Source organism: Dreissena polymorpha, chromosome 15, assembly GCF_020536995.1.
Source record: "Dreissena polymorpha isolate Duluth1 chromosome 15, UMN_Dpol_1.0, whole genome shotgun sequence".
NCBI lineage: Eukaryota > Metazoa > Mollusca > Bivalvia > Myida > Dreissenidae > Dreissena > Dreissena polymorpha.
This window is the reverse complement of record NC_068369.1, coordinates 17,693,921-17,708,351: the sequence shown is the minus strand read 5'-3', so window position 1 is coordinate 17,708,351 and position 14,431 is coordinate 17,693,921. Positions and strand designations below refer to the sequence as shown.

Here is a 14,431-nt window from a genome sequence, read left to right as displayed (position 1 = left end):
TGTTGCGTGAATACTTGTGGAACCAAACAGGTTCTTGTATTTCCAGATATGAACAACTCTTGCTGAGATGTAGATCTAGCATATACTGCATTTGGGACCGGTTGGGTTCACATGGAACTTGGTCAATGACTTCATACAATGACACAAGTTCAAATGTTTGGTTTGAATCGAATACCAGTAGTAGAAAAAGTAACACGGAGCTGTTGCTCGTTGCCTTAACTTTTTTTTTCAAGTACAACACGTAGCAGATGGTTGAATAATTCAGCTTAATTGAAATGTCAGTTTTCGGCAATGGTTAGTGACCTCACACAAAGAACCCAAGCACATGCGTTATGGTTCTATTGAATACCTGCAGTAGACACTGTTATTGGGAAGTCGCACGTTAAAGGGGCCGTCCAACGGATAAAGCGTCGTATAGACGCGATTCGATATTTTGGGAAACTACGAGGATTGCTTATATAGCTAAACGATATAACCGCTATGAAAAAGAGTGTGGGTGGTCGAGTGGTCTAGGCGGGAGGCTTTTTACTCCAGGGTTCAGTGGTTCGAGCCCTGTTGAGTGTTACATTTTTTCCGTTTTCTTAAATTGTATTCTTGTGTTTTTTTAACTGGAGATTAATAGTTCAAATGTAAAATTTACATTTATCAATATAAAGCATTTAATGACAAACTTCAATACATGCCAAATCTGTTGGACGGCCCCTTTAACCAGCACCAAATTTGTAAGAACAAAAATGCAAAAACGGGCATAATTCTGCCTTATTGCGAATATGAATTCTGGAATTTGTCACTGACTTCATAAAATGAACTCGTGTACTGTATTTTGCTTGTTTGACTATAACCGGGTATACACACATTATTTAATCAATGACAATGTCTTTGAAAATCGTCACGTTGCCAAACTGTGATAGTTTTTTAAATCCTGAAAATTAAGGTTTTCATGTGTGTTTTTTTTTAGTTAAGAATATTAAAATCTTTCGCTCGTCTCGCTAATCACTTGTATATCACAACACAAATTTAAATATGATATCTAAAAACGTCATTCAACATATAACGGCTCTCGCTTGAAAGTGCATGAATAGCGCGTGAAGCAGTAATAAATTCTATAAAATGAAGTCTGGTATTGTTCTTGGCTTCAAGTTGAAGGTTGAACGCCACGGAAAAATCCATTTACAAATCATGTTTCCATATACAAAGCATGCAAACAAGGCTGACGATTTAAGTCATATATGGCTATAAAAATTCACAGTTCGCGACCCGGTTGCCGATTAAAGAGATACTCGAAAACCACGACGAACTCGATGCTAACTACGGACACGGCCGTTCGTAGACGCGTGATCACGGTGTATAACCATATCGGTCCCCAATTAATTGTTATAAAGGTACACGGGTCTTTCAAAGTACGTATTGCACGGAACATTAGAACCATTCTGCTTTGTAGTCATATGTTTATTTTCTTTGCTTCGTTAGTGATAACTTTTGTATAAGCTTTACAGGCGAGGGATGTCCCGCTATTGAATATGAGTGTTATTATTTATAAATATATGTTTTTGCGCGTATGATGCACGCATCTGATCATTTTGATTATATAAATTGTATAAAATAACGGTAAATATGGTTTAAAACGAGACAGACTCTTGGAATTATCGAAAAAAAAATTGAAGCACGGGTATCCCTCTTCAATATGTGATTATAAGAAAACTCGGACAATTTGATCGTATGTGCGGCAGAAGAGGTTGTGAGCACAATGCCAAAGCCTTGCAATATGCAGTTTGTAAAAGGACATGAACAATTAAAGCCACATAAATACTCAAAATAAACGAATATTTCGTAAAATATTTCGTATAATAAAGTTAACACATAAAAGTCAGTGTTCCTTAATTAAAGCAATATCCAAATTTCAACGCAAAGGTCTGGTAGCATAGATTTAACGAGATACAAAAATGCCCGTTTTTATTTTGTGTGTGACAATATATTCCCTTGAATTTCCCGCGACGATATCCAAACATTTACGTGCGAACGCGAGATCGGCTTCGGGCAGCTCGTGAGAACTACGTCGTGCATCCGACGCTGCCCGAAGCCAATCGCGCGTTTGCTCGTAAATGTTAATTTTGAAATCATTAAAATTTTGTCTGAATCTGTTTTCAGCCTAGATTTATCGCCTGCAATTTTATGGACCTTAAAAATGTGCTTTATCATGCTTCAGTAGTGCACGTTGAAGTTTCGACTGGTTCGGCTAGGCAATTCCAGAGTAACTGCCCCTTAATTGATTAAAATTGAGTAATATGTCCGTCCCGAGATGTTTTTCAGTACATTTTGTGGTAAGTTTCATGAAATTTGAACTAAATGTATACCCAACTATTGAAACAGTGCGCTTCTAACTTTTGTAGGGATCAACTCTAGAGTTCTTGCCCCTTAATTGAATGATTCTGAGTAATTACCCCTTGTATGAAGCTTTTGTGAGGAATTTCATGAAATTTAAAATAAATGTGTATTATCGTACTTCATTGGTTTTTGTTCAAGTTTTGCTGGAATGACTTGGGCATTTCAGAGCTATAGGCCTTTAATTGATAGAACTTTAAGGATTTATTTTTCTTTTCTTTATGCGTATTATTACTTTAGTTATGTGGTGTGCAGGCGAGTTTTCGTCTGATTGAAGTAAATAACAATCTTTTGCACAAGCAAAACTTTTCGGCGGAGGCTGTTTATTTGTAGACTTCGCTTGATGATAAGACTTTTTAGAAAATGAATTTCCGCGTAAGATACTGCTATGATGCGTTGGGTGTGCTGCCCATTGCATAACCAATAACTTCAATAACGTCAATTACATCTTCAATCAGATTGTATTGTATATATAACTACTATTGTATAAAAGTCAATATAACAATATATTTTTTGCTTGAAACAGGACATCATACTGATCGATTGTTTTTATAAACAAAGAAGTATACATAGATTTCAGTTTAAAGGCGCATATCGACGGTATATCCACTCTATGAAGGCATGCATAAACAATATTTACATTTTTGCGAATTTATATTACTGCAAATAATACTTAATTTATGAAATCTTAAAAAGAGAGTAAATATAACGCTTTCCTCAATTGCCGTCGGTACGCCCTTTAAAACTGGTACACATATATACATATATAGATATGAACAATAATAATCAAATTTCTCAAGTACAGTTCACTGTACAATCAAGTTCCTGTAGTACAATGCCAAGTCTTCAGGTAGGCTTAAGTTTTGTTTCGTCGCACTTTAAAACGCATAGTGGGATATCTTTTCGGCACGCCAGAGGGCTTTGACACGTCTGATGCTCTCGACTTCCTCAGCTTCTGCTTCGTCTTTTTTCTGGCAAATGAAATGTATGGTACCTGCAAATGAATTAGGTATTTGAGAATCCGAGAGGTTACCTGTGCGCTGAAATCCCGTAAAAGAGAGGGATACATGTGCTTCATGCAAACCAAAAATGAAAATTTTTCGACAATTCCACACACGTTCCATTTATTCATATGAGTTTTAAATATGATATAGTTCCAGCCGATTTGCCTCTGTTATACATTTTAGGCCTTAAGTATATTATTATGAATGAAACGACATATAAAAAAAAACACAACGATGCAATAGTCAAGAGTTCAACGTGAAGCTGTGTGGCTTAAATCTAAACTCCCGTTAAAGGGGCCGTCCAATAGATTTTGGCATGTATTGAAGCTGGTCATTAAATGCTTTATATCGATAAATTAAAATATTTGAACTAAAAATCTCCAGTAAAAAACAAACAAGAATACAATTTAAAAATAGGAATAAAAGTAATCATCAACAGGGCTCGAACCACTGACCCCTGGAGTCCTGGAGTAAAAGTCTCCCAGCTAGACCACTCGACCATCCATGCTCATGCATAAAGCGGATGTATTTTTTTAACTATATAAGCAATCCTCGTAGTATCCCAAAATAAAACTACAACAACAGAACTTTCCAAATTATTCAATCGTTTCGCGTCGCACGACGCTTTATAATTTTCAGGTTTTCAAATCATCAAAAGATGCACATAATATATATTTAAGAGCATGGTAAATGGTCAGTATTACTATTTCCTCAAAAATATCATAACTAAAACGAAAATTTGCGAATCTGAAACAACTTTTTTTTAATTTTGTCAATTTAACAAAACGTTGGACGGCCACTTTAATGGAAAATTAAAACGAAGTACATACATTATACAAACAAAAGTCAAAGGTTGCAATGTTCCGTGGAATACTTACTTTTGACGTTTTGCGTTTACTTCATGGTCCAAAACACCTTTTGGTGACCACTCTGCATCCATGTTTTTATCCGAGAATGACTGGTAACCCATCCGAGAGGGATACCGATATAGCGTTTCAGCTGAGAGGCGGCCAATATGGTTATACACCGTGGTGATGTTAATTTGAAGTGTCATCGCTATCTGTTCCCAGGTCATGATGATTGGGTCACTGAGTGATCGATTCAAAATGTGTCAGGTCTTGCAGACAATGTTAAAATTGAGATCGACGATTTCCATCCTTTTCGGAGATCGTGCAAGCCAACGCACTTTCGTGTACTAGTACCTTTGACCCGCAAATGCGTGAGGTCACTTTGTATTCGGATATGGGCATACCAGCAAAATGATTTAGTCTGCCAGTTTACAAAGAATAACGTTAAATTTTTCTGTTTATCATTCCCGATATGTCTACATGGCATGCACAGTTATTATATGTTGTTTTTCAATTCGCAATAATGCGAGAAATACCCGTTTCACGTTTAGGTAAATTAACAAAATAAAAAAAATGTTTCAGATTCACAAAATTTCGTTGTAGTTATGATATTTGTGAGAAAACAGTAATACTTAATTTACCATGCTCTAAAATATTCAATATATGCATCTTTTGACGATTTAAAAACCTGAAAATTATAAAGCGTTGCAACTCGAAATAATTTTTAATTTAATAATAATTTGAGAGTTTTATTGTTGTCGTTATATTTTGGCTTACTACGAGGATTGCTTATGTAAAGTATAAAATACAACCTAGTATGAGTACGGATGGTCGAGTGGTCTAAGCGATATACTTTTACTCCAGGGTCAGTGGTTTGAGCCCAGGTGAGGGTCATTTTGATTTTCTTTAATTTTAATCTTGATTTTCACTAGAGTTTATTTCGAAACAATATTTACATTTATCGATAAAAACCATTTAATGACAAATTTCAATACATGCTAAAATCTGTGAAAAGGCCCCATTAAATCGACGCACTATATTCTCTGGCTAAGAGGCAAGTGTGTTACATGCGTTCTTTATCATTTGTGCCTTTAAAGTTAATACGTCTAATTGAATAATATGTATTAATATAAAAAATATATTCGATTACTTATTTTGCCTTTGCAAACGTATCTGACCAAACGTCTTTAAGTGGATATATCTTTAAATTCTGATACTGCTCCCATTTCGGCTACTATATTTCTACCTTCAACTGCTGCTGCTTCGAAAGCCCCTGCTAGTGATATTGTATCCGCTGCTGTTTCTACGCAAGCAAATATAATACACGATGAATAATGGTAGGACAATAGTATTGCCCTTAAAATACGTCATTGTGTTGACCCACAGTACAACTGTACTTAATATTTCAGTCGAGTATTATTTTTTATAAATAAACAAGAGATGTGTTTGTCAGAAACACAATGCCCCCTAATGCGCCGCTTTGAATTAAAAAAAAGACCTTTAACCTCAAGGATGACATTGACCTTTCACCACTCAAAATGTGCAGCTTCATGAGATACACATGCATGCCAAATATCAAGTTGCTATTTTTATCAATATTTCAAAAGTTATCGCAAAACTTTAACCAAGGTTAAAGTTTTGGGACAGAATGACGGGACGACAGACAGACAGGCCAAAAACAATATGCACCCGATCATTCGATCCCGGGGGCATAAAAATAGCATTTTCAAATAAGGCAGATGTATGTTCTACATTATACATTTTCTATAAGAAAACAACCTAACGAAACCTCTTTCTTATAAGACAAAATGGGATTTGAACATATAGACTTGAATTACTCCGAAATGGAAAGAATATTATTGTCTTAAAAATTATAACTTATATTTATTCAAGCTCAAATTGGTCTATGTAATGTTTAATTGATACTTTGCTGCCTAGTAATCAGAGGGTTGCGAGTTTAAATATATATAGATCTAATAATTATATATATATATATATATATATATATATATATATATATATATATATATATATATATATATATATATATATATATATATATATATATATATATATATATATATATCGTTCGAGTAATCTGTGTACCATAATTAACAGAGGAAATTTCCACCTGCAAAAACTGGGACAGGTCATTGGTTCGTAACTAATGGCCGCTTGCCGACCAGCAGGAGCACAAAAACACCCAACAGTTCATTTACACGACACAGACACACACAAGAATGAATACAAGATCGAGGGTTGAGGCATTGCCTTACAAAATAAGTCAGTGACCTAAAACAATGGCATGGAGCACACTTGTGAAGTTTCAATTGAGTACTTGTAGTCGAAACAGTGTTATGGAAATATTGAACGATAACCTTTACAACACAATCACGCGGGCGCCGACGATGACATAAAAGCTCTGCCTATTCGGTAAATAGTCGATATAACTACGTGCGTATTTACAGAAACTTTCACAACAAACAATGCGCGTGTGTAACACAGTAGACAACGACTAAATGGGCATTTAATTTAACTTGAAGGGTCATGTTAATCGTATATTTTCTTAATAATCTAACGTATAAATAAATTATGCATGTGCACTCTTTTAACGCATATATATATTAGTCTAGTACCAATCAAATTTGTTTGAACTATTTAAGGAAAAAAATGCAATGCCAAAAACATCTTAAAAACACGCATCCCGTCGAATTCGAACCCACGCCTACAAAAATCCAACCCTTCCGTGAGTTTTACTCCACTGCAGCACCGTCATGGAAAGTACTCATGCATTTAGCGGTGCTTTAGTACATTTCATTCATAACGACTCCTACTACTACCTTTTTCCCGCGCAGGTATTAAGTGTCCCCAGGATAATTTTTCATAATTAATGAAATGTGTATACCATATTGAGGGTTTATAAAATAGGAACTTATGTTTTAACAACCATTTAGTTCATCATCATCGTCATGATTATCATGAATTCCTTAACCGGTTTGGCCGTTGGGAGGAAATGAGGGACGACGATACAGAAATCCTCCTCCAATCAGGTCTGCTGTGTGCTGCTTTGACTAATTCCTTCATGGGAAGGGATGTCCACTCTTTTACATTGTCCATCAAGCTTTTCTTCTGACGGCCTCGAAGTCGACCTCCCTCAAGCGTGCCTTGGAGAGCAGTCTTGCACAGAGAGTCGTGCCTAGTGACGTGTCCAAACCAAGATAGCATTCGTCGTTTGACGGTCGCCAGTAAGGGACTCTTGTGGACCAACAAATGTTGCAGTCATGTTCCGGACGTACTAGTTGGTCTTGTGCTCTGTAAAGAAAATTCGGAGCAGTCTTCGGTGACATTTATGTTCAAATGCCTGTATCCTGCATTCTGTGTCCGCGTGAAGCGTGCAGGTCTCGCAGCCGTAGAGTAAGATGGGAGACTACGAAGGTCATGTAGAGCCTGTACTTGGTCGGGAAGCTGATGGAACTGCTTGTCCACAACCTGCTTAGTCTGGACATCGCTGCGGTCGCCATGGCAATTCTTATTCGGACCTCAGCGGTACTGGTACCTTCCTTGGACATTTTTGCGCCCAAATACTTGAAGCTGGTCACTTCTAGTTTCTTGCCATTCATGGTTATGTCTGCACTGGTGTTGGTCGTGCTGTTCATCATGATCGTCGACTTCTCCGTGCTGACCTCCAGCCCGTAAGCTCTTTCATAAAGTCTGTTTGTGAGATCTAGAAGTTCACTGCTGGTTCCACCCATGAGGTCAATGTCATCAGCGAATCTCAAGTTAGAGACGGGCCTTCCACCAATGGAGACAGAGGTGTGGTGGCCATGGAGTCTCCTGCATTATCTTTTCAAGGAAAAGGTTGACTAGGATGAAAGATAGCAAACATCCCTGACGGACACCTACTGATGTCCTGAATAGGTCCCCCTGCTGTCCGTTGAGAAGTACAGCACTGCTGGCATTTCAGTAGAGTTCTTAAATGACTAGCACCACCGCCATTGTTGAATCCTCTCATATCATGCCATAGGCCATCATGCCACACGCGGTCTAAAGCTTTCTTAAAGCCAATAAAGTTATGAAGAGCTCATGTTGGTGTTGCAGGTGTTTCTGAATGATGATTCTGCAGTTGAAGATCTGTCCCACTGTGCTCTGCCCAGCTCTGAATCCAGCGTGCTCTTCGGCCAGCAGTTCCTCGGCTTTACTTTTCCATGGATTAAGGATGATGTGTAGCTGGGATGACTGATTAGACTGATGATGCGGTAATTCTCGCACAACTTGAGGTTGCCCTTTTTCGGTAGGGGTATGACCAGTGACTGGATCCACTCCTTGGGCCATTTCTTCTATTCGCAGATTTTTTGGCATAGTGCCGTAATTGCTGCAGTCATTGCCTCTCCTTCGTGCTTAATCAACTCGGAAGGGACGTTGTCCACAACCGGAGAATTTCCTGCCTTAAGACTACACACTACCTCCTCCACCTCTGCCTTAAGTATGGGCAGACTTTCGTTGTCCGCTTCTGATCTGAAATCGTTCTGAAGAAGACTGGAGTCGGGTTGAAGCAGATAGAGGTCACTGCTGTATTCACTACATCTGTTTAGGACTGTGGCACTCTCTATAAGGAGATTCCCGTCAGCGTCTGATATAACACTGGCCTTTGGCTGACTGGTCTTCGGGAGTTTCTTGAGGGTGCTGCAGGCCTTCTTGCTGCTGCCTGCGGTCAACTCTTTGTTGATGATGATACATTGTTCCCCAATCCATTCCTCCTTGGCCTCTTTCATCTTCTTCCTTACCTCCCTGTTCCCTTTCTGATAATTTGCCCTAGTGTAGACTGGTGTACTTCTCATGTCTCAGCTCTCTTCTGTTTTCACATCTAACTTAACAAAATAAAAATATTAATTTTAAAAATATAAAAGTGTAATAGCCATTTAAATGTATACACTTTAAATGGAAGCTTTCTATACATAAAATAACATTAATGCTTTCTATACATAAAAGATCATTAGTTTCTTTGCAAAACAGTCAATATCAAAAGCACGCAGACAAACTTTTTTCAATACCTTTTATGATAATGGGCGTCTTTCTGACAAGAACTGGTGTGTGTATGCATGAGAATAATGTGGCTATAAATGGTCATGGTCAAAATCCTTACATCAAACACTTATAATGACTGTTAAAAGAAACATGACTACAATAATCCACTAGAAAAACATCATCATTTTGCTAAAATCGGAGTTACTTAGTACCGGTATGCATAATTTACGTTCACCACCTTGTTAATGGCTATGTACGCAAGATTTACTTTTTGCAAACAATTTTGTTCTTTTTAATTAATTACACGCAAGTTGCTTACTATTTACAACAACAATAACAACTAACAGCCAACCAAAATTAAAAGGGATTAACATGTTTGATAAGACGCTTGTCGTGTCAAACTGATAACGTGCTCTTTATCAGCATCTATTGTGCAGTTGCAATATACACACCCCAAGAAAGGGCCTCAACTTGTGTTTGTCAATATGCTGCCAATTAGGGCCTTAAAATGTCAAGCGAACAATAGTTAAAATGGTTAGATCACAGTTTGAACAGCCATTAAATGTTTGAAGTAGTCAAAGTTGACAAATGATATAAATATGTGTTTGAACAGAAAATATGCAGTCATCACTAAAATTCTTTGCGATGTATTTTGCATACGAACCTTTTGAAATGATAAAAAAATTATACACACACAATTTCGCCATAATTAAATTCATGAAAAAATAAAATGTAAATGATTACAATTCTATGACTTGTTTTTATCCTTTTATTTGTGTCCGATTTGAGTATCTGTCAAATATTCAGTTCACAGCGATGAGATAACTCTATAGCAAAGATAACAAAAGCAACAACCTTATAAGTAATCGGCAAACGGTTATAACCAGGGACTTATACAAACAATTTAAATCCCTTTTACACATTGCAGAAAACAAAAGGTAATACATTCCAACTGTTAAATGCAAATATTTCAATATTCGATTGAATGGATTTGTGAGTATTTGGATACCAATATAAGTATTCCATGCCATCCCTAAAAACTTCATATATTGCCTTTAAAAAGAATTTAAGCATATACACATATATTGTAAAACATTTGAATTTTATTTTAGACCAATACATGGCTTTAAAGAAGTAACATATTAACAATTGTTTCACAAAAGTTAGATGTTATAACTGAAATTACAAACATATGGCACTCTAACACATTAACAAAGTCTTAAGTTTAAGTTTAGTTTTAAAACTAAATACATTGTTTAATAGTTCAATGTTGTTGCAACATGATTTATTATACATACAGTAAACTGCCATAATAATTTGTAATAAATTTGAGATTTCATGCCTTTATTGTAAGCACTTTAATAACGTCAATAATATTGTGACATTAATACAGAATAGCCCCTGCACCAAAAGAAGTAAATCTATCAATCTCTTTAAAAGCACTTTTTACTATACTACTAAATAATATCTCACAATACAAAAAGATAATCACTAAAGACATTTATATACAATAAAGCAAACAATTAAACTCCAGAAACTGTATCAGGAAAAAATACTTGTGAGCCTTGTTCTTATCCACGACTTACATACTAGTAATAGAACTCAAAGTATAAACATACAATGAGTAAAGCTGGGATCACAGACTTAAAAATGTCAAATAAATCATTAGGGGAGGTGGTTGGGGGTCTATACAGTCTCAATTGTTTAGTCTTGCTTAAAAAGCGAACACCAATATTGACGCAGCAATAAGGGCAAGAGAAAGAGCGAAGAATCCTGTCTTGTAGAGGAACTGCAGACCAAAGCCCCAGGCCCAATCCCAGGCCTGAAAACAGAGGAAATGTAGACGTATATACAAATATGTATGTTACACATTTTGCATGTTTGCTTTAAGTTTTTCTATGAGCAATATGTTCATATATTGGTGTCAGTAAATTTACTCGAAGTCACTTTCCCTGCGCAAGATACATATACACATATCAAAGTTGTTTACAAGTACTAATTTCAGATAAACAACTTTTTGTCAAGGAAATTTTTGTTAGAAAATGACTATGAAAAGACTGTTATCAAAGACTTAATCTATTTAATTTGATTTAGACCCTGCTTGACATAGATTCAAACATGGTCTACGGGTAATCATTGTCAATATAAACATTCTGACCATGTTTCCTCAAGATTCAGTCATATAAATGTGGTTTTTAGAGTGGTTATGTTCGTTTTCTAAGAATTATCCCGGTCACTTAGTTACTTGGACACACATGACACAAATTCAAACATGGCCTAGATATTGTTCAGATAAACATTCTGACTATGTTTTATTAAGGCTGAGTCATGTTACCCAAATTCAAACTTGTTCTAGATATTGTCAAGATAAACATTCTGACCATGTTTTATTAAGGTTGAGACATGTTACCCAAATTCAAACTTGGCCTAGATATTGTTCAGATAAACATTCTGACCATGTTTTATTAAGGTTGAGTCATGTTACCCAAATTCAAACTTGGCCTAGATATTGTTCAGATAAACATTCTGACCATGTTTTATTAAGGCTGAGTCATGTTACCCAAATTCAAACTTGGCCTAGATATTGTCAAGATAAACATTCTGACCATGTTTTATTAAGGTTGAGTCATGTTACCCAAATTCAAACTTGTTCTAGATATTGTCAAGATAAACATTCTGACCATGTTTTATTAAGGTTGAGACATGTTACCCAAATTCAAACTTGTTCTAGATATTGTCAAGATAAACATTCTGACCATGTTTTATTAAGGTTGAGACATGTTACCCAAATTCAAACTTGGCCTAGATATTGTTCAGATAAACATTCTGACCATGTTTTATTAAGGTTGAGTCATGTTACCCAAATTCAAACTTGGCCTAGATATTGTTCAGATAAACATTCTGACCATGTTTTATTAAGGCTGAGTCATGTTACCCAAATTCAAACTTGGCCTAGATATTGTCAAGATAAACATTCTGACCATGTTTTATTAAGGTTGAGTCATGTTACCCAAATTCAAACTTGGCCTAGATATTGTTCAGATAAACATTCTGACCATGTTTTATTAAGGCTGAGTCATGTTACCCAAATTCAAACTTGGCCTAGATATTGTCAAGATAAACATTCTGACCATGTTTTATTAAGGTTGAGTCATGTTACACAAATTCAAACTTGTTCTAGATATTGTCAAGATAAACATTCTGACCATGTTTTATTAAGGTTGAGACATGTTACCCAAATTAAAACTTGGCCTAGATATTGTTCAGATAAACATTCTGACCATGTTTTATTAAGGTTGAGTCATGTTACCCAAATTCAAACTTGGCCTAGATATTGTTAAGATAAACATTCTGACCATGTTTTATTAAGGCTGAGTCATGTTACCCAAATTCAAACTTGTTCTAGATATTGTCAAGATAAACATTCTGACCATGTTTTATTAAGGTTGAGACATGTTACCCAAATTAAAACTTGGCCTAGATATTGTTCAGATAAACATTTTGACCATGTTTTATTAAGGCTGAGTCATGTTACCCAAATTCAAACTTGTTCTAGATATTGTCAAGATAAACATTCTGACCATGTTTTATTAAGGTTGAGACATGTTACCCAAATTCAACTTTGGCCTAATTATTGTTAAGGTAAACATTTTGACCAAGTTTTATTATCGTGAGTCATGTTACCCAAATTCGAACTTGGCCTAGATATTGTCAAGATAAACATTCTGTTAAAGCTTCTTCAATATTGAGGCATTAATGTGGCCTCTAGAGTGGAAACAAGGTTCATTAAGATTTGACCTATTCACCGAGTTTCTGGACCTATGTGACCCAGATGTGAAACTGGCCAAGATGTTTTCCAGATAAACATTCTGACAAAGTCTCATCAAGATTGGATGAACAATTGTGGCTTCTAGAGTTTTGACTAGTCTTAAGTTGATGATCTAACGACATACATTTCATGTCCACTGAAGCAATACAAAGATTGACCACATGAGCGAAAAATAAATCAAATGTAAATGCTCGATTTATCCAAATTAAGAGTAGAGCCAGAGACAGAGTTCAACATTTTGTGTAGCCAAATTTACCTCTTTATGTCTAAATTCATATTATTTGGGATATTTTATGGGTGATAATGTAGAAAACCTTGTAGCCAAATGGCATTGTTTGGTGCCAAAGTTCCTTATTTGTAGCGATTGGCTAATTTGGCGAATGGCCGAGTAAGCTCTGATTGAGTCGTTGAGCTATTGTAACTTCAATAGAAATGTTTACAAGGTACAACCATATCATTTTCCACCCTCACTATGTACTTTATGCTTCCACATTTGATCTTTCCTTACGAAAAATGCATCCTTAACATAGTAACAAGTCCAGTCTGAGGAGTTTATGACCTCTATAAAATCTCTGATATTTCCATAAAATAGTGCATTAAATTAAATATATGTAGTAATAACTGAGATATGGAGTCACAGCAAGCAAACCTTGACTATAGTTATACTTCCCCAATGCCAAAAAATGAGTTATATAGCTGGTGAGTAATAAAGCTGGAACTGGTTAACGGATTGTCAAACTAAAACTTGTACAATAAACTGGGGACTAATTCTCACCAGATGCCTGATTCCATTGACGTAGTGGTAGCTGATGGGGAAAGCCAGAATGTATTTGGCAGCAATGATAATGGCAGGGCCCATCTGAAGGCCCTGTAGAAGGGTCAGGTAATGCTCAAAGTTCCCTGGGGCGAGCAGCAAAAATATTGAAGCACCCGTGACACCTGAAAAATAAGTAAAACTTCTTAAATAGGAACCCACGGATGGAAACAATTAAGTGGTAAACATATAGGGATTAGAAAGAAAATTCAGATATGCTAACAGTTTTGTAGTGAAATGTGACAGATGCCATTTTAAAATTGTAAATACTGCTTCTAAAATGTGTTCACTGCTAGGAGCAACCTTTTTACAAACAATGGGGAGGAAACAGTTACTGAAGCTTTCATGACAGTATCCATCTGTATTACCCTGAAATCTTCAATACCCGGTAGGTACGGCAATTCTCCACATTGATAAACATATTCAGCAACACTTGTTGAATGTAATTTGCAATCAAAGGGAAACAATAACTTTTATATGAAATTTGCATCACAAGGGAGACAATTTGCTGTCAGCTTTAACAATAAAT

The 14,431-nt window shown here is 36.0% G+C and overlaps 1 protein-coding gene across 1 annotated transcript in view; it reads right to left on the bottom strand.

Moving 5' to 3' along the window:
- Positions 1–10,014: 10,014 nt before the first annotated feature.
- The window catches only part of LOC127860490 (succinate dehydrogenase cytochrome b560 subunit, mitochondrial-like), a 14,895-nt gene continuing 10,478 nt past the window's right edge, over positions 10,015–14,431 (bottom strand). The window contains exons 5-6 of the mRNA XM_052398592.1: positions 13,864–14,027; positions 10,015–11,081 (exon numbers count right to left, since the gene is read on the bottom strand). Coding sequence (XP_052254552.1) covers positions 10,974–11,081; positions 13,864–14,027 — 272 coding nt within the window. The 3' untranslated portion in view covers positions 10,015–10,973. The remainder of the gene's footprint in view (positions 11,082–13,863; positions 14,028–14,431) is intronic.